This window comes from Anser cygnoides, chromosome 3 (genome assembly GCF_040182565.1).
Source record: "Anser cygnoides isolate HZ-2024a breed goose chromosome 3, Taihu_goose_T2T_genome, whole genome shotgun sequence".
Taxonomy (NCBI): domain Eukaryota; kingdom Metazoa; phylum Chordata; class Aves; order Anseriformes; family Anatidae; genus Anser; species Anser cygnoides.
Window position 1 is genome coordinate 112,315,408 of NC_089875.1, and position 20,420 is coordinate 112,335,827.

General features: G+C 42.1%; 1 protein-coding gene across 3 annotated transcripts; it reads right to left on the reverse strand.

Moving 5' to 3' along the window:
* Positions 1-2,049: 2,049 nt before the first annotated feature.
* Positions 2,050-20,384, reverse strand: MATN3 (matrilin 3). Of its 3 annotated transcripts, none has more exons than XM_048047397.2 (9): positions 19,913-20,384; positions 15,310-15,879; positions 11,705-11,827; positions 11,191-11,313; positions 9,807-9,929; positions 7,862-7,984; positions 6,898-7,020; positions 4,351-4,458; positions 2,050-2,568 (listed from the first exon to the last, which is right to left on the reverse strand). In XM_048047397.2, exons 2-9 carry the CDS (start codon positions 15,773-15,775, stop codon positions 2,513-2,515), a joined length of 1,245 nt encoding a protein of 414 aa, XP_047903354.2. In that variant the 5' UTR covers positions 15,776-15,879; positions 19,913-20,384; the 3' UTR covers positions 2,050-2,512. The 3 variants fall into 3 exon arrangements, with proteins under 3 accessions (XP_047903354.2, XP_047903353.2, XP_047903352.2); XM_048047396.2 differs by lacking the exon at positions 19,913-20,384 and adding an exon at positions 18,820-19,898; XM_048047395.2 differs by lacking the exon at positions 19,913-20,384 and adding an exon at positions 18,021-18,782.
* Between the last annotated feature and the right edge of the window lie 36 nt (positions 20,385-20,420).

A 20,420-nucleotide genomic window follows, 5' to 3' on the forward strand; every position in this document is an offset into this window, starting at 1 on the left:
CACGCCTGTGCTGCTCCAGGGCTGCAGGAGAAGCCTGGCTGTGCAGCACTGTGGCCAGAAGGCAAGTTAGATGGGACCCATCTGCGAAATGAAACATTTTCATGCTGAAGCTGTCTTGTGATGGCCAGAAAAGGTGAGCCCAGGCAACCCCTACCACGTCTTCTGCATCCCGCTCTAAACACTCGCCAGCTTCATGCAGTACAAGTGTCACGTCTCCAGGGTATCACCCTCAGTTTCACAGTGGCTTCGCATTGCAGTTATCCACAATGCAAACACTGAAATAAGCACTTTGTTCTATGTCATCCATAAAGGAGGATCTTGATGAAGCCAGGTTCACACATGTGCGTCTCATCAAGTTTGCTGCCGTACCCATCGTCTGAGAGGCTATCTGAAAATGTAAAGAAATAGAACCATCCGTTGGGTATTGTCAAATCATTTTATTGAAGGTACATTTTTACATATTTATATACCTTCAACCACTGAGCATCCAATTTTTTAACTAGTGCCAATTTAGAAGCACATAAGTAACTATAAAACAAAGCGGGCTGATCTCCTAAAAGTATCTTAGAGCTGAACAAGATGGCTGGAGTTAAGTTCGAAAATGTTTTAAGCAGGATAAAAATAACTTTAAAATATCATCCAAAAGATGTTTAGTTCTTGTTTGTAACAGTTCTTTGCATTAGTCAAGTTCTATTGCCTCAATAAGTGAAACAGTATAATTACTCATCCATAAAATGAGTACATCTATATTTAAAATAAAAAAGTATTACAAATTCACTCAATAGGACATGCTCTTATACGTTCTTTAAAAAAAAAAAATGCTTGTATCACCTTGGAATTTTGTCTGGTGCTCACAAAGTAAGACAAGATACTTGCTCAGAGGAATTGAATGTTAACTACTATCATCTGCAAGGTAGAATGGCATTATGAATACTAGCACATGAAACAAAGCCTGTCCAGCTCTTGCAAGGCAGATCTGACCCCCAGGACAATTTTCCACAATCATGTAAAATTATACATCTCATTTGACAACCAGCCCTAGTGTAAATGGGACTAATGTAATACACTCCTAGTTGCCAAGAAGTAGAAAAGTCTTGCATTAGATTTATAACTTGTTTATTCTTACCAATTACGGAGGCCAAGGCATACTTCTGGTCCCATAAATCCTTATATAATACCCATGTTCAAGCCGAGGACATGAAAATAAGCAAAGCAAAGTACTGGATATAAAACTCTACGAGTTACAGAAAAAATATGCACGTACAGCTCTTTGAGGAAGCATCTACAGCACAGCTAGGTTGTCCCATGCTAACTGTAATTGAACAGCAACAAAGTAATATCAGTGAAGACACATCACAAAATAGGCATTAACCAGCAGAACCTCCATGTCAGCAGCATTCATTCCTAATTGTATGTGCTCTCTAAGTGAACTCCTGCCTGATTTTCCTTGAAATAGTTTGTATGTACAACGTGCAGGGTATGACACGAGCACAAATGTTGTTATATGTCCTTGGCGTACCATCTACTAATTTAATATTTCATGTGATTTATTTTGTATGATTACCTACAAAATTGTGATTGTGATTTATTTGCAGGATTACACACGCAAGTGTGCTAAATAAGTGGATTTTCTTTAACAGTGAAATTTGTAAATTGTCAGCTTCTGCAAGCCCAACTGGCACCAGTAGTCCCAGGAAAGTCTGTGGAATGACAAGAGGAATGACTGATTGCTAATGTAAGTAAATCTTGCAGGATAAAAACCTTAAACTGCAGCATGTATGTCATTCTTCCAAGTGTAGAACAACTTTGAAATAACTATTAACCCTCTTATCATCATTAACAAGGAGTTGTAGGTTTCAAAATCAAACTGTTCTTTTTCCAACTGTGTGACTCAAGAACAGTGTCCTGTTTAATTATGCAGATTCCTTCCATTTGTGCCTCTTCTATCTTTGAGGTTTTGTTTCCTTGTCTTTGTTAAACTGTTTATTTCATAACAACATACTTTAAGTGGTATATATATTAAAAAAAAAAAAGAAGAAAGAACATCAGTGTGCTATTCATACTTTATTTTATTAAAATAAGTTACAAGACCACAAAGTACTTTCCATTTTAATGGACAAATGCCAGAGGCACGTTTTTTACTCTGCCTAGCCATTTCACAGTTTTATATGATGTGAATACTTTTCCATTCCTTTCTTTCCTGTATTTACTTTTAAATAAGAGAATAAGAATGCAGTTACTGCAGAATAACGGTACCTGCTGTACTACTTGCAGTACAGACCAAAGCACAGCAGGTATAGGTAGCTTTATGGTTACAAAGTGACTGTACATGAAGATCCTCAGGTTATATTTTCAAGAGGGTTGTCTTCCTGAAGTCTTCTTGACACTTGTAAATAATAACAAACCAAATGCTGTTCTGTAAGCTGTGCAACAAAATAAAGCTTGCTGAACACAATAAAAAATAATTGCTTCTGAAATATTATTTTGGGATCTATCTAAGTAGAATGGTAGCTCAGACAACCTGCTGTCTCTCTTGATATGCTTGCAGCTTCTCAGACACTTCGTCTAGTGGTCAGTTGTTAAGGGCAATACAATAGGTGGCTATGAGGTTTGGTTTACTTATGTTTCTCATTACTGCATTTTACACAGAAAATCAGGTTCTAAATGAGATCAATACATGCTTGAACAAGAACTTTCAAAACATTTTAGAGAGCTGTCAAGGTCTGTTAACTTCCCAAATTTTCTCTACAACCCCAATTTCTTACAAGAAGTTGGAGCAAGTGACATTCAGGGCTGAGGAGTAGCAGATGCTGCTGCTTTTTCCAGTTTGTTTTGAAAGGAAGCTAGGGATACAAATTGCCCAGCAAAGAGGGACTTTGAAAGAAAGCTTCGGTTCTTTGTAATGAAGTATACTGCTAACTTGAAACTATTACCATCTCATTTAATATTAGTGCTTTGGGGTAGAGAGATAGTCTGTTCTTTTGAGATAGATATTGTGCTACTGTCAAGATGGCATTACAGGGTTAATTAACTTGGCACTCAGTTTTAATTACTTAGACTCCCTGGAATGGTGTATGATCCAAGGAAAATTAGATTCTCCCCTTCACCCTTCCCAGGCAGATAAAGTGAATTCAAGGGACCCTACAAGGAGAGGGATTTACACTTAGACCTATAAAAATAACTTTAAATTTATTCAAGAACTGGGAAAGTTATGTCTATGGTAGAAGACTTCATTTGGCTTTCAGAAACCTTGGTGAACTGAAGAAACCATTTATCTGTATAAATGATGAGTTAATATACAAAACTTACTAGTCTCCCGCGTTGATTAATCTGAAATATCCCCCTTCATTGATTTTGAAGCCCCAGGGCTCAGGATGACAACCACAGACCTAGTACTCCCCTACATTAATTCCTATTTGAACAAGAGCACCTTTCACAGAAGAAAAGCATGTAGTCTCAGAAATTTCCAGCACTGAAAACCTACCACAACCTTTGGTAAACGGTCAACCGTGATCAACCACTCTCACTTTTAAAAATTGTGCCTGATGCTGAATCACAGCTTGTCCAACATCCAGTTATTAGTTCTTCTCATTCCATCTGAGGACATTTATGCCAGCATTCAGGTTTGCTACCACACCACAGAATTCACCATTTTTATTTTTCCTCCCACATGTTTGTGAAACGTCTAATCTGGGGGCCAGCTACATTTCTGTTTGCTGCCGCAATGCAATGAATGAAGCCAGTGAACCCTGCAGCCCACGCCTGAGAAGCGCTGCAGCCTGGATGCTCGCCCAGTACCCCACGCTCAGCACCCTGCCCCGCAGCCCTCCCACTCTGCCTGATATCTGCCTGATATATCCCAGCAGCTGGGTAGTAATAGGCTAGCGGTTTTTCACACAAGAGAACTTGCATGAAAACTATTTGGGACCCTGCCTGCCTGCAGAGTTGGAAGCCTAACCACAGCTAGTCAGACAACTGTCATGCTGCCTATGAAGGTGTCTTGAAAATTTGGGGACATATACAGGCTACTAATAGCAGAGCTCAAAAGTGAGCATGTGCTGTAAACGCCATCTGAAAAAATTACAAATAGAGCAACTTTTGATGTTCAACATAACACATATTATCCTGGTGATGTGGGGATGTGCATTTTATCTGCACCTTGATATGAAAACGCTTCAAGGAAATGTGAAAACATAACAGTATTGGCAACATGCAAAATTTCACTCCTTGACATTAATAAAATCACCAAGAAAATACTTTCTGTTGAGAGGCATGTTTCCCCCTGGCTTGTATCAAAACAGCTACCTCCAAAATACCAGTAAAGAGCTGAACACATAAGAAAAAGGATATGTTTTGTGGACAGAGCTTGGAGGCGTGAAGTGACCGAGTCCTGCAGTGCAGCTATGGCTTCACACTTACAGGCCTCCTCAGTTGTTACAAGACTGCTTGTTGAGGCTCCTAAGAGAGAAAACAGCATTTAGAATACTTACAAAAATATTTAAAAGCCAAGAAAGTGCATGATTCTGCAAGGGGAGTTGAAGCCAGGCTGTAAGACTGAAGCCCAGGGCAGTTGGGAGGGAAAGGTGGCAGAGATGGTGGCCAACGTGTAGCTGGAGGCACACGTGTCCTATCTCCAAGAGCAGGACAAGCAAGGTACCACTTTTACCACTTTGTAAATAATACAAAATAGCAGGAACACATGCATTAGTTTGAAATAGTAAGCAATAGAGGTTCAGCTGTGTCATCAGTGTGTTTCACCTCCCAAGTACTCTTGGTTTATAACAGTGGCAATAAACATGCATAGGGAATATCGTTCCTCATTCATCAGGAGGTGTGGACATGAGCCCATCCAATGTCACATCAATATATATGGAGGGAACAACAATGGTCAAATGGGTTCAAATGAATTTCAAATCTAGTAGGAAAGCACAACAGTATTAATGGAGGAGTCAGTATGGAAGAGAAGTAATCAGCCTCTTAGGAAAGAGGAAGCAAACATTGCCATCCTTTGCAGTGATTCCATTTAATTTGTTCCTAGTTCTTGCCCTCAGACTTGCAGGCTTACCAAGGACCAGGACCTCAACTGTCCTCAAGAATTCTTTTTTCTCCGTAATCCGCCACAAAACCAGGGATGTTCATAAACAAAGGGCTCAGAAATGTGATAATTTGACAGTGGCATAATGACATGTCAAGCATCAGCTGATGACTGTGAATTCTTATCTCTGTGAAAGGCAAGTTAACTTCACCTACTCCATAAAGAAAATACGCAAGCTGCACCAGTTGCTTCAGGTTAAGAACAAACAATACCAACAACTACTGAAGCACTGCTACTATAGTCAGATTACCATGTACGTCTGAGGCCAGAATACTAAGCTTCCAAAGGCAGCGCCTCTTTAAAAGAGCTACAATTATGAAATGCCCTTTCAACAAGAGATAACTTGTATGCAATTGCTGTTTCCTTATACATGTTTTTCGCATTGCTTGGCAGAAGATTATTCAATTGTTTTTTCTCCAGATATATAAATGCATAGCTAATCAATGCTAAACAAATTATGAGACTATTTTAACAGTAAAACAATAGAAATACTATACCTGGAGATAGTTTCTCTTTTTTTTCTTAATTATTTTGGTTTCTCTCTTTATTTATCATGCCATTGATACTTCCATTTTACATGGAAACTGATGGCTGCTTCAGTTACAGAAAATGACTGAAATATGAATTTTAACTTTTCTTCATTCAGTGTTTCACTCAAAAAAAAATCTATGAACAGATTCATTTCAGGCAGAGCAAAAATTCATTTGCGAATTTCACCACAGAAACTGGTGTCTTCTTGATTCCACTGAACCTGTTTTTGTTCAGCTCCCTATTTTGAAACATCCTGCTGGCGTTATGGCCGATGTACAAAGAAGAGCTGTTCAAGATTCAGCTGGAGGAAGGCCAGTTCAAAATATCACACCAACGTGGTTGGTTTCCAACTGACTGCCAGTGAAGTCTGCATGTTTGCATTTAAATTCTTCAGTGACAGATACAGATCTTCCTTGAGTTATGTCTGCTTTAGCCAAATTACTTTTACATATGGCAACTGTCCAAGGGTATCCTGAAGTCTTCTACAGAGCTTCTGTGAAATTTAGAGTCTTCCAGTATTTGATATGCAAAATCATGGGCAACTCCACTGCTACTGGGACGCCCAACAAGTCACACAAAACATGCTAGAGTTGTGGTTTTTTTACACTGTTTAAGTCCAGACCTACAAAAATTACTATTTTGGTAGATGGTGTTTAGCTATACTCAACGCTTTTATATTTTGCTTTTACACAGGTCAACTTCATGTAATGTCAAATCATCCTTGCTCCGAGAAGTAGCAGATCAGACAAGACACCTCTTGAGGTACTTTCGCTCTGAACAGTTTATACCATTATAGCCCATGCAGTTGGAGGAGTGGAAAAGAGCATGGGGCCTAGCATTGCAGTTGTTCTTCTGACACCAGTTGTGTTCCCTTCCAGGCCCCCACTCTCCTCTATATGCTGGTACACAGTTGAATCCTCTGCCCCAGAGACAGATGCCCCAACCTTGCCAGTACTTCTAGTTATTCAGGTTTCATAAGGAAATGTATATTATAACAGATTAAAAAAATATATATATACAATGAAATCCTTAAATGTGTGGTGATAGGTAAGAGTCAAGTGTAGTTTTAAATACAGTAACTGCTATAACTAAAGAAGTATCAAACTAGCTCAAAACATTATTGGAAATAGACAGAAAAGAATGAAAAGGGATTATACTTCTAGGGAGTTAGTGAGTTGATAAAAAGTTTCTTGTGGAGATTGAAAGGATTTAACACATTAAAGAGAGGTACTTTAATAAACATGTTCAGAATAAAAATATTAAATTATTACTTGAGCATGTTTTCTCATCTGGATTTAAGGTAAAGCCTTCGTAGCAGTCACAGGTGTACGACCCCTCGTTACTCACACAGACCTGCTCACAGTCATGGGTTCCTGGTGCACATACATCGATTCCTACAAAATGCATTTTGGAGAAGCAGTTATCCAAAAACAAGAAAACCTTTTAAAATGTTTCCCAATGGCAGTGCTTCTCCATGCTGGGAACTTATACTGCATGAACTCTCACTAGCAGCTACTGAGATGTGTAACTGATGTTGCCTTGGGGCAGTGATCTAAAACCAGTTGTTTTACTGGGGTCTCTCTCGGTCCTTACTTTTACAGCCTGTGATGCTGACCACAGCTGTCTGACCTGACCAGATGTGAAGCACCAGCTCACCTCCAAAGGCATGCTAGGAAAGATTTCCAGTACACGGTAGCTTTACAGTGAGGATGCTGGGAAGGAAAGGAAGGCTTTTACAATAATAGCAATTTTAGCGTAACACAAAGCCACTGGGAAGCTAAAGAAACAAACAGCAAAATGAAATTCGGCCTGGAGGGAGGACATCACCCCAGGCTGTCTCCTGCATGATGGTATGCAGTTTCCGCAGCGCTGCAAAGTGTGTGACTGTGACTAACCCCAGCTCTTGTCTTTTCAATTATTTCTCAGTTCTGGGTTTGCTGATTGTTGCATAATTGCACTTAGTGAAATACAATGAAGGCCTTCATGACAGGGTGATAAGGAAGAAGCAAATGCTAGACAGTTAATGGCACTGGTGCACATGAAGCACCTTATGTATCTAAATGATGCTCAAAGAGGAAAAGGCAGAGAGACATAGAACTGTCTTATAATGCTTAAATGCACGTGTAAGTTTCTTAAATAGATACAAATACATTAACCTGCTAACGAGAGTGATTTCAATACATCTGCCTGGTTGGGGAGGGCATGGGGGGACAGGGGACAGCAATCTGGTCTTACTTGAGCACGTCTTCTTGTCTGGGTTCAGGGTGTAGCCCTGATAGCAGTCACAGGTATAGAAGAGATCGTCTCTCACACAGACCTGCTCGCAGTCATGCCTTCCAGGTGCACACATGTCGACAGCTAAGGAAGGCATTGGAGAAGAACATTAACCAATACCCAAACTTCAGACTGTTTATTTGGCATCAGTAGTTCCCATCTGGATTCAAACCAGGATGTTTTCATTGCACATCAGCACGCTATTAGCTGTAGTAAGGTATACAGAGTGTGTTCTTATCTGTCTGTCAACATCACGAAGTTCATATGATTTTTGGAACTGCAGCAACGCTTTTTTTGTGTTGTAACAGATTGCAGAGGAACTGAACTAGCAGTGACCCAGTTACAAAATAATTATCCAAAGGAATTCAGAGAACAAATATCTGGATTTTAAGAGAGCATTTGGCATTTTTTCAACTCTGATGGAGTTGGATAAGACACTGTTTTATTGGAGTGAAAAGACCATAAACAGAAGAGTATACATGGCTGCTAAAAAAAAGAAAGACGTGGCACCCGCTGCCAGTTACAAAGTGGGCACTTTATGTGTGAGGCAGAGGTTTTCTGCCAAATTTAACACATCAACTCCAAAAAAGCAAGTTGAGGAGTTCCTATATTTGGATATTTTTGCAGTAAGGAGGTCCTGTAAGGCAAAAGCAACTGAAGAAAGAAAGGAGAGAAATAAAGAAATAGAAAAAGGAAGAAAGAAGCAAGTAAACAAGAAAGAAAAGAGCCCCTCCTGGATCTGTGCTATTTTTATTATATCACAGAGACCTGGAGATTGTTGAGAAATCACAAGCAGCTTCATGCAAAATGAGATTCAAAAGAAAAAAAAAAAGGCAAGCATATTGGAGAAATAATCTGAAATTTGAGTATGCAGGGGGGTAATCATTGCTATGAAAGGAGATTGAGGACTGGACTCACAAAAGGGATGCCTCACTGAATTCACATTCCTTCACAGATGTTTGCAGTCTCTATTTAATACCAGCTGAGAGTTAATCTTAGGATCTGATTTACAAAATCAACTCCTAAACTAGGCAGGAGGAAATATCGAGAAAATGGTTTTGCCTCTTTGAGATGCAAGAACTGTGAATTAATTGGAGGGATTTGCGTACGAATTTCCTGGATTTGGAAGCCTGGGTTTGTCACACAAAATATAGTAAGGAAAGGGATTGTGATGAAAGTGGAAAAAAGGGTTTTATATAAATAAATCATCAGTGAGACATACAAGGAAATGAAGGGTGAACTTCAAATGCTAATCAAGTGAAAATGATACAGAATACATATTAAGCCATATGTACCATATATTTATATATACATCCTTATGTACCAACCATGTCAATGCTTCTGTTCTCCACAAGAGACCAGCACTGGGAAAGAACATTTCTCCCCAGCCCCTAGAGCTCTAAAGCCAGAGTGTTTTTTAAGTTTCAAACACATCCACCAGGAAGAGTGATTACACTCATGGTGTGATTACACAGGCTGTACTCTGTCCTCCAGCACAGACCCTGCTCTTCTTTGTCTCATTCCCACATCTTCGTTATGCTGGTTTGCTGAAGAGCTTCCTGACACAGGTAGTGCATGTCACATATCCCCACCAAATATATTATCCTTCCCCTCTCTCAGGTGGATATGGCAATTTGTGCCCCTTGAGAGTGAAAATATTGTGAAGTCCCCAGGGAAATGCCAAATGGCATTTTAATTACAGCAATTACAAGCTTCACACAACTGTAGAAGAGTCACAAGTCTCAAATTATTACTGGAAACATGAAGAAAAACCTGAAGTTGCACTGTGCTTTCAGGAGTTGTACAAACTCTTGCATAAGGTATTAGAAAAAGAACATAAGTTAACCTGACTTAGAAGAGTTATTTGATTTTAGCTGAACACAGTATTTCCTTGACCAGGTCCTACCTGAGCAAGTCTTCTTATCTGGATTCAGAGTGAATCCTTCAAAGCAGTCGCAGCTGTAGGATCCATCAGTTTGCCGACAGACTTGTGCACAGTCATGCCTCCCAGGTGCACACAAGTCCATGGCTGTGGAGGACCATGTTTTAGAGAAGAAACCAATTAATCCCTCACTGACACTCAAGCATTTTAAATACTTCAACATTTATAAACACAATTTAATTAGGATTCAAAATAGGATCCGACCAGCGCCTTACTGCATTATTATATTATGCTGCAGACAACTGAATTCGGTTACTGATCATTTAATGCAGGAGGCAGATATCTGGGCTCCAGGACATCACTATACCATGTCTCGCACAGTCTGATTTTCATCTGCAATTCCGGCTGCCCTGAATAACCCCACAAAGGTTGAAGCTAAAGCACCGCACTGAGACGGGCAATAACCTACCATGTTGTTGTTTCGTGCAATATTAGTGGTAACTATGATGAATCCAAATTCATACTCTCATCTGAAGGCAGGCACAAAAAGCTAGGAATGTCATGTACGAGTACTATTAAATGGCAAGGAGATATGAAACCTAGTTAGAAAAACAACAATGCCAAAAACGAAGCAGAAGCACTGGGAGGTTATGGTCTCTCTTCAGACATGAGAGGTATGAAAACTTCAGTGAGAGGAGTGCTTGTCTGTTCTCCAAAGGAGGGAGGCCCTTACCAGGTACAAAATAGCTGCTTCAATGCTGGTTCTGCTCAAAACTTCTGGATTTAAAAGAGCAACTCCAGAATATATATATATATATATATATTTGGGGAAAAAAAATCATAATAAGCTAACTTTTCAGAATGACAATTCAAAGAGGAAGAAAGGATGAAAGTGCTTATGGTGAAAGGTTGGGGTTGCTATATTGTGGAGTCCTGCATAGCTTAGAAACAGAAGCAGCAAGTTGTAAAAAAAAACAAGCAAAAAACATCAAACAAACAAAACCACTGACTTTTGACAGGGGAGATGGAGGGGATATGGAAAAATCATCAGGTTTTAAGTTCTCTATGGACCAGTGGCACTCGGTCTCCAGTGGAGACACAGTGCTGGTGGGCATCTCTGGCATAGGTTCCTCCTCTCCCAGGGACTATGTTTATGAAGTACTATGAAGATCATAAAATGGTAGGTCGATGGCAATTTATTTATTTATTTATTTATTTTAACTCAAGATATTTAAAGAAAAGTACAATTTTATTGGTATTTGAACCAAGGGGAAAGGCTACAGGTGCATTCTCATTTTAAGAGTTGATACCTGCAAGCAGTTTTTCAACTAGAAGCAATGAAGATAACTCAGAAAATATGTCCATGTCTCCATAAGTGTCATGTATTAAAGTAGCCTTTAATTCTTACCTGAGCAAGTCTTTTTATCTGGGTTCAGGGTGTAGCCTTCGTAGCATTCACAGACATAGGACCCGTTGTTACTCACGCAGATCTGATCACATTCATGCTTCCCAGGTGCACACACATCCACAACTGCAAAACACACGTGAGAGGAACATTTTCAAGTGCATTTCTATTTGGAATCAACTCAGAAATGGCAAGAGTAATTGAAGGAATTAGAGTAAATGGTAGGAGAAAATATCTATATGGTGTCCACATCTGGAGACTTTGTTTTGGCATCTGGCCCTGATGAACGGTTCTGCAGGCATAATAAAAAGGATGGTGAGGCAATCAAACTGCTTCTCACCATTGCTTCCAGAAGACTTATTTATTAATTATTTATTATTAGATTTATTATTAAAGGGGATACAGACATTCACTGTTTCAACAGAAGTACAAAATAGCTTCTGAAGTCCAACTGTGTTATTAAAAAAGAGATTTATTTTTGTTTTCTAATTTAATACATTTACCAAAGGAGTAATACCTGAGCAAGTTCTCTTATCTGGATTCAGCGTGTAGCCTTCAAAGCAATCACAGAGGTAGGATCCACCGTTACTCACGCAGACCTGCTCACAGTCATGGGTCCCAAGCGTGCATGTATTCGCAGCTACAGAGGGCGTTTACACAAAAAGCATTTCAGTCATCCCAAAGGAAAGAAACGTTCATTAATAATTTACTCTTACAAAAGTACTTCACATCTAGCACGGTTTGCTGGATCAGTAGTAGGAAATTTCAGTACTGAGTCACTATCACAGAAGTTGCAATCATCTTTTGCATCATTTTGTAGCCAGAAGAAAGAGGTCATAAATGACCCTGAAATAGCTCCCCACCTGAGGGGGCAGAAAGACAAGACTGATCTGCAAAAGAAGTGTGACAGGGAGAGAGAGATTTTAAGCATTTAGGACCATTACGTTGGAAATGGGAACTCGGCAATGAAAAAGACCTGGTTTAACTTGCTAAACTCTGCTTACTGGCATACAAGCTGATTTATGAATTCCTGCTGTATTGTAGAAAGCCCCTCATGTAAAATGAAATGTGACGGCACAATAAAATAAACTAAGTTACAACAGAAGGAGCATCGAGACTAGGAGGAACAGAAAAACAACTCAGAGGCACTAGGATAACAGGCTGTCTCCTCAGGGATAAAAGGAGTGTCTGTGAACACCGGTCCAGGCGGATCAGCCACCAAAGAACGCAGGCAGTGCACGATGGGCACGTGAGAGCTGCAGCTGCCTTGCTCCATCAGGTTTAAAAAGTCACATCCAAAAGAGGATACGGAGGAAAGCCTACAGTAAGGCAGCTTTACAGGCACGGCAACCTCCTGACTGAAAGACAATACAGAAATAATGCCCGAGCCTTAGAGAAAATGAAACTGCATGCTACAAAATGAGATGAAATTTGAGCAGACTGGCTAATTCCCCAGCAGACAGTAAGGTTATCTCATCGGAATGAGAAAACAGTGATATGAAAAGCAGCGTGATGGATGGCAGCTGGATATAAGTTTGCTGTTATGACAGGGCAGACAAAATGCCTGTGATAACGCTGGGCTGTCTCTGCAATGAGCTACATGTGCTGACACTCTTTTCATTCACAAGTCTGACCACCAATCTAATTAACTTCTGTCCAATTTTTCTCAAGTGTATTTAGCTTTGGATATGCTGCCTCTGTGGATCACCTCAAGATGTGCCTGTAAAGAAAACCTAGATACTCACTTAAATTTATATAATTTATAAGTGACTACATTTAAATGAGATGAAAACAGGAAGAAGAAAGGGAAGAGGGAAAGCTGAGAAAATGAGGGAAGGCAAAAATGGGAGTGAAAAGGAAGAAGGAAGCAAAGGAGAGAAGAAAAATGGAGAGACAAGCCTGTTGAGTTATTACCTGAGATTTTACTTAGATGAGTAGCTACAATGTGGATATGGCATAATGGTAAAATCAAACTTAAAAGCAGTAGTGGTGAGATAAGAAATGACGAACAAGAGTTCTTGAATGGTCTCATTATTTCTGAATGTGAGGCAACATTTCTTGTTTTCTAAAATGTGGAAGATTTAGATATCCCCTTGTAAGACAGAAAGTGTGTCGTGTCTTTCTATTGGCAAAAAAAAACAAAAATAAAAAAATCTGAAACCAAGCCAGTGTCTTTTCATTCTGTTATATTCTTGGGAATAAGAGAATTCGTATGAATGATTTATGAACAAAATCTGTGGGTGATATTTTCAAGCAAACTCAGAAGCTCAGATTCAACTGGTCAGATTTTTGTGGTAGGAAAGGCAAGCTTCCACTGACTTTGACACCAATTCAAGGCTAAGATTTTCCATCTCCAGGATGGTCTCACCATCCTGGTGATGCTCTAAATGCATCAAGGACCTGATCTTAGCCAACTATTTTGCCCCTGAACATTAGTTTTCCTGTTTTCAGTTCACACCACAAACAAACTTGTTTGGCTTGGCCAATGCAAAGAACATCCTAATTGTCACTGGTGAGTCCAGATTTCTGTCTGTCCAAAAAACAGTTCAGAGCTGGAAAAGACTCGGTTTGACCACACTATATAACAAGACTGTCTTAGATTCGTTTGGTTTGTAAGAGCCTTTTGAAATAGCATGCCCTTTACCCCGTTTTTGTTCATGAATCCTACAGATTCTGGCTAACTGCATGTAGGAAACTCAGAGTTACGGTGGAAATACGTAAGTATGAGCTCTCTTTGGTATATCCTCCAGCTTAACAGGAGAATAATTGCTATGCCTCATCACAGTAAACAGTAGTATTGCATTTCAGAACAAGAGATTTTTCTTTGGTGCTATGAAAAGACTCGCTTTCACTAGAACATAGGTGAAAAATAAATGCTATTTTCACAGCACTCATACCTGTGCAGCTAGGTGGGGGCTTGCACCCGCTTCCAGCTACCAGAAAGAGGATGTGGTCACATCAGCAACACAACATGATGTCAAGCCAGACCTCAAGCATTTCCTATGTTAATTATTGGGCAAAGTGTCCTGCCTACAGATGGTCCTACACATTTATTTCATACCTAGAGAAAGAAGTCTATTCACTCTAAATGTATTCAAAAGGTACGGTGGTAATTTTTAGCAAGGCTCTGAAATAACGAAGTAACACATTCTTGCCAGCCAAGTTCCTGAGGCAATGGCTGCTACTTGAATTCTCTCACAATGTTCTTTGCACCTGATTTTATTTGCCAGAGACTTATTTTACAAGGCATTTCCTTAGAATTTTACTGGAAAAATCTACTTATTACAAGTTGCTTTAATTGTCAAGAAGTCATTGTTTCTTTGTGGGTAGGGCTGTGGCATAGCTGTTTATAGGCAAACCTCAATTCTCCAGGTACACCATAGATTTTTGTCAATGACAATGACAACCCACGCTGGTCTAGCATTGTTAGTGGTGTTCTAGCCCAAACCATACACACATCCAGCACTCTTCGAAGACCAGCCCTCAAAGAGCAAAGCCCAGCCCCCAGGAGCTGCTGAAGCAGCTCTCTGTCAAAATCTAGTGGCAGAGGAACAGGGAAAGGTTGGCACACCAAAAAAGCCCAGGAACGCCTGCCCAGTGAAAGCCCATCCTGAGAGAACACGCCGTTGTGTTCAGGCACTTTGTCCTGCATCAAATTTCTCAAGCTAGTGTGGCAGTTCACCTGATTTTTGTAGTCTGAACCTATAAGGAGCTCTTCAGAACCACACTTCCACCCTCCTTCCTTCCTACCCAGATGGGAACAGAAATGAGCAGCCTGCACAGCTCCAGCGTGGGCTCTCAGCATGTCAGTAACAGGACGTAGCTGAATCCCAGCCAGGCTGCAGTGCCTTCTCATGCACTAAATCATGCCAACTGCACAAGAACATCCCCTGAAATCGGTCCTGTTCCTTTCACGGTGAGGTTGCTATTCAAAGTGAAAGGCGATTACTCAGCCTCCACTGAATAAAAGGGTTGACTTGTTTGCCCAACCGATGGCAATGGAAATATGTAAATGCGATACATAACACTTCTCGAAATAAAAACTTCTTTCTTAGGGAGTGGAACCACAGTTGGAGCCAAAAGGAGCCAAATTACACTACGGTCTTGGACTGACCACCTTACCGCAGAAAGTCTCTCTGAACTTGGATGTCAGCTTTTCGATCACACCGTAGGTCTCCACATAAAAGACGTGTTCATCCAGCGGCTCGCTGGCCATCACCCTCAGGGACTGCATGTCGGCACGATCTACCCCAACTGCGTAGATCTCAATGCCAGCTGTCCGGGCGCTCGCTGCCACGTCTTGAACCTGGTCTTGTGGCCGTCCATCTGTCACAACAATGACCACCTTGGGGATATTGAAGTTTGCTGGCCGGGTACCCATCTCCTCGGTGAAGACTTCATCCATGGCAGTTTGGATGGCAAGGCCAGTCATTGTGCCAGCAGACAAAGGCTGAATGTGAGAGATGGCCTCCTTCATAGAGGCTTTATCAAAGTAGGTCCGGAGGGGAAACTCTACCTTGACAGTGCTGGCGTAATTCATGACTGCCACGCGGGTTGTTCTTTCACCAACGTCCAGAGTGTCAATCATTTTTGACAGAAAGACTTTCACTTTCTCAAACTCTTCAGGTCGGACACTACGGGAGCTGTCTATGATGAAGACAAGGTCTAGGGGCCGGTTCTTGCAAGCAGAGTCTGTCAGGAGGGAAGGAAAGCACATCAGTCATCTTCACAGGATTGTGAAGGCAAACTACCTCCACCAGATAAACACAGGCACCCTTCATTCTCTAGGAAGAGTCTTAAAATTATAGGGGCAACACACTGGAAATTCTTAAGTAGTCCTTTTGACAAGTAATACATGATTGAGCACTTTTAAGCTTTAAAAGATGGTCACATTGAGCCCCCAAAATAATGCCTGGCTATCCTTGAAACAAGGGGGTTGTAGTTCGCATGCAGCAGCCTACACGGAAGTGTTTTAATATGTAAATGAACTTACTTTTTCTTCTTACAGATAAAGCTTGAATTCATTTTTATAACAACAGAAATGAAGCAGTAAAACAATGGGACAGATTACATAGTGAACAGATGTTAACAATATTTGTTAGCAGTAGCTGTTATAGCAGATTGACGACTGGAAATTATTTCTTGTTTGTAATTCACAATCCAAAGTACACAACAAGAAAAAATAAAGGCCAACAGGAACAAGATGCAGACCATGCTGTGATAAATGCTTCTTAAGCAGTTGTTACTGCGTTAAAGCTTCTATAGCAGTTATTATATATAGAAGTCATTATTCATGAAGCAATTTTACATGTCAAAATGAACATTTACACACATATTTGTAGCTTCTAAAGTTCCTCACTGACATAGAAATCTAGACTGAACATAAAAGCCATGGCTCAGAGCAAAGACAAGCATCTCTTCAAGGAAAACTAAAAAGAATCGAGACAGCAGCAGCAGGCAACCAAAGCTGAACACTCCCTGTCCTGGGAGCTTGACCTTGATGCCACCATGAACTTAGTTTCTATCATCAAGGTATGGATTTGTAATACTGGTTTAAGAAAAACAGACTGCCCAAAAGCAGAGTGTTCTGTTCCTCCAAAGGAGATGCTCCTGCTCAAGTATCATTGTCTAGCAAAAAGTGTTCAGTCAGCTAGAATATACTCCATGAAGAGTAGCTTTTAGAGCCTGACACACCTCTTCCAGCTACTATCAGGTTGACTTATTATGCCATTCCAGCTTTAAAGTAAAAAATAAAAAGTAAAAATAATTTAAAAAAAATCATTTTCTTCAGAAGTCTCTTAAAAGCAGAGATGAAAACAACGCTTTTTTTCCAATATGTTAAAGAACTTCTTTCTCTTGCGCAAGTGAAAAAGGAGGGAAAATAACAAATTGCACAGATACATCTTACTTTGATCACGAAGCACAGTAGTAGAGTTGATTTTGCTTTGGGACAGGGAAATGGACTGCATGAATCTAAGATCCCATCCAGGTATATTATATATAATTTTACATGCATCCCATAACTCAGAGTTTGCATAAGCATTTAGAAGAATGGCTTTGTGCTCCTCGTGAAGCTTGGAAATATGAGGAAATATTTGTACATGCAGGTGTATCTGAAGACATAAAAGAAGAAAGATGCACAATGGTCATCCTAAAAAAAATGTATAAAAATGATCTTTTTTAGATTAGGGAACAAAACTTTTCAGGAGCCTAGTATTGCTATGAGTCTGCAGTAGAGATGGTTTGAAAACTAAACAGGTAGCTAGGGAGAAAAGAGGGGAAGGGAAGGGAAGGGAAGGGAAGGGAAGGGAAGGGAAGGGAAGGGAAGGGAAGGGAAGGGAAGGGAAGGGAAGGGAAGGGAAGGGAAGGGAAGGGAAGGGAAGGGAAGGGAAGGGAAGGGAAGGGAAGGGAAGGGAAGGGAAGGGAAGGGAAGGGGGAAGGGAAGGGAAGGGAAGGGAAGGGAAGGGAAGGGAAGGGAAGGGAAGGGAAGGGAAGGGAAGGGAATCACAGAATGGCCGAGGTTGGAAGGGACCTCTGGAGGTCAGCCGGTCCAAATAGTTGCCACTTCTGCCTACAAGCACACCCTTGGACCGCTGCAGCTCCAGCAAGACGTCCCCAGCACACACCTTTCCAATCCCCCTTTGCAAAAGCAAGCAGGGAAGAAATCCCAAAGAGCAGCCGGGGCAGGTAGCACCCGGAGAGGCCGGGTAGCAGCGAGCAAAGCAGGCAGCGAGCGAGCTCCAGGCATCATCCCCGGGGCAGGGCAGCCCCCAGCAGCGGGCAGAGGAGGCAGCTCCGGCCGGGGGGGACCCGGGGGGCAGCGGGGCCGGTACCTGCCGCGCCGTGGCTCCTGGAGAAGCCGCTGCCCAGCGGCTGCCGGCGGAGGCGGTGCGGGACGCTCCGTGCCCCGGGCTGCAGGAGCAGCAGGAGGAGCAGGAGAAGAACCGGGCAGCAGCCGAGGATGCCGAGCGGCCGCCGCATGGTGCCCCCTGCCCGCCCGCCCCGCCGCCCGGCATTTAAAGCCGCCGGGAGGTGGCGGCTGCCCCCGCCTCGAACGGGGCGTGCGGCCCCGGGAGGGAAGGGAAGGGCAGGGCTGCGGGCACCGGCCTCGCCAGCGGGGAGGGGAGGGTGCAGATGGAAAGGGAGCCGTGTGCCCGCCGCCGAAATCTTCTGGCACGGGTCTGCTAACTTCACGCTGCGAGGCTCGAGTGAGTCCCCAAGGCAGAATTTGCAAAGAACGGGAGAGAAAGCTCACAGCAAGGCACACAAAGATGCCTTTGTTCTCAGTCCCAAACCCTAGCCGCCTAAGTCCTACCGTTTTCTGTGGGGAGCTGAGCAAGGTTTGGCAGAACCATAGAACCATTAAGGTTGGAAGAGACCTCCGAGGTCACCTGGTCCAACCATCCCCCTACCACCAATATCACCCACTGAACCATGTCCCTAAGCACCACGTCCAACCTTGCCTTGAACACCCCCAGGGACGGTGACTCCACCACCTCCCTGGGCAACCCGTCCCAATGCCTGACTGCTCTTTCTGAGAAGAAATGTCTCCTCATGTCCAACCCCAACGTCCCCCGGTGCAACTTGAGGCCATTCCCTCTAGCCCTAAGAACTATGGCTTAGGGCACAAACCTGCTCACAACACGCCTGAGTTGAGCCGCAGTCGATGTGCAGGACTGCCAGCCCTTTCCTCCTTTAGCTGAAATGGGAACAGGAAGCTCCAATGCAGAACAGGAACAGGCCACCACACCCTCACAGCCCACCAGCAACAATCTTTGCTAAGAATTAATTCACTCCAGCCAGTGCCATCTTGACAACACCCTAGGAGAGGCCACTGTCACACCTGCAACCCATGGGGCTGCAACACCCAGCTCAAGTTCTCTGTCCCCATCCAGCCCTTACAAGGCTTTTCAGTGTCTGCTCACAGGGTACAAAGCTAACGAGGAAATTTTTGGCTTCATTCTGTTAACACCCACTGAATCTCCCCAGTGGTGATGGATCCAGGCCAGAATATATATGCTGGGATCAATATTGAGACGTTATCGATACTGAGAGCTTGTGTAATACACAAAGTTTCAGCTGTGTGATTCTTAGACCATTCCAAACTACAGGAAGGGGATGAGAGCAAGGAAGGTGTCACTCTCTTTTCTCAGGTGACAAGTAATAGGACACAGTCTCAAGTTGTACAGGGGCGGTTTAGATTAGTTATTAGGATAAATTTCTTCACAGAGAGAGTGGTCACACATGGGAACAGGCTGCCCAAGAAAGTGGAGGAGCCTCCGTCCCTGAAGGTATGTAAGGTGTGTGGGCACAGCCCTAAGGGACATGGTGGTTTAGTGGTGGGACTCGGTAGGTCAGGCTGAGAGTTGGGCTTGATGATTTAGAAGATCGTTTCCAACCTAAAATGACAGATTCTTTCAGTTTCCCTGCAGAAACTGAAATTGACTGCATTTTAGCAGTCTGCAAGCACCTAAAGACTCCCCTTTCTGGAGTCCAGACACACAAGAACGCAGAAACTGGGTGCAGTTCGGACACTTGTGTGCACAGGGTAACTGGAAATGCAGGGTGCAGGACAGCAGCACAGGACATTCATGCACTGGTACAATTCAAGGTGCTCTCACAGACTGCAGCTATGGTAAAGAGAAAACTAAGGAACCTATGGCTGATATTTGGTAATGACCAAAGGCATCTTTAAACTTCAAAGGGACAAGGAGGAGGTACGTACTTCAGGTGAGTAGAATAATCAACAGCCTGCATGCTCCAGTGTTAATCCTTTCCCCTAGTTTAATCACAGATCCCTTTCATCTGCCATAGTAGGAAGCCAGTTTCTCTTCAGCTGTATTAGCAGATCATTAAAATAGCTTTTATCTGTAACCACAAAGAAGGAAGAGCAGAAAGATATTTTTTTTAAAAGGAGAACACTACTGATGTTATGGCATATGTCCAGCAACTTTGGACATTTTCCAGTGGAAATACTTTTTAGTCCTACTGGGTGTCTGTCCTGCTCTTAACATCTGAGCTTATCAGACATCGAATTTGCCCAGAGGGCTGGACACCTTGAGTACAATTCCCTCTTCCCAGCTTATGTGAGTAGCAATCAAAGAAGTAGAAGACAGTACTTAAACTGCAACAAAAGCTGCAAAATAAGCTTGTACACTGAAGGGAATCCATGTTCTCCACCTAAAGGAGGACTTCTACTGGAGAACACGGATCAACCACCAAACAACCCCATA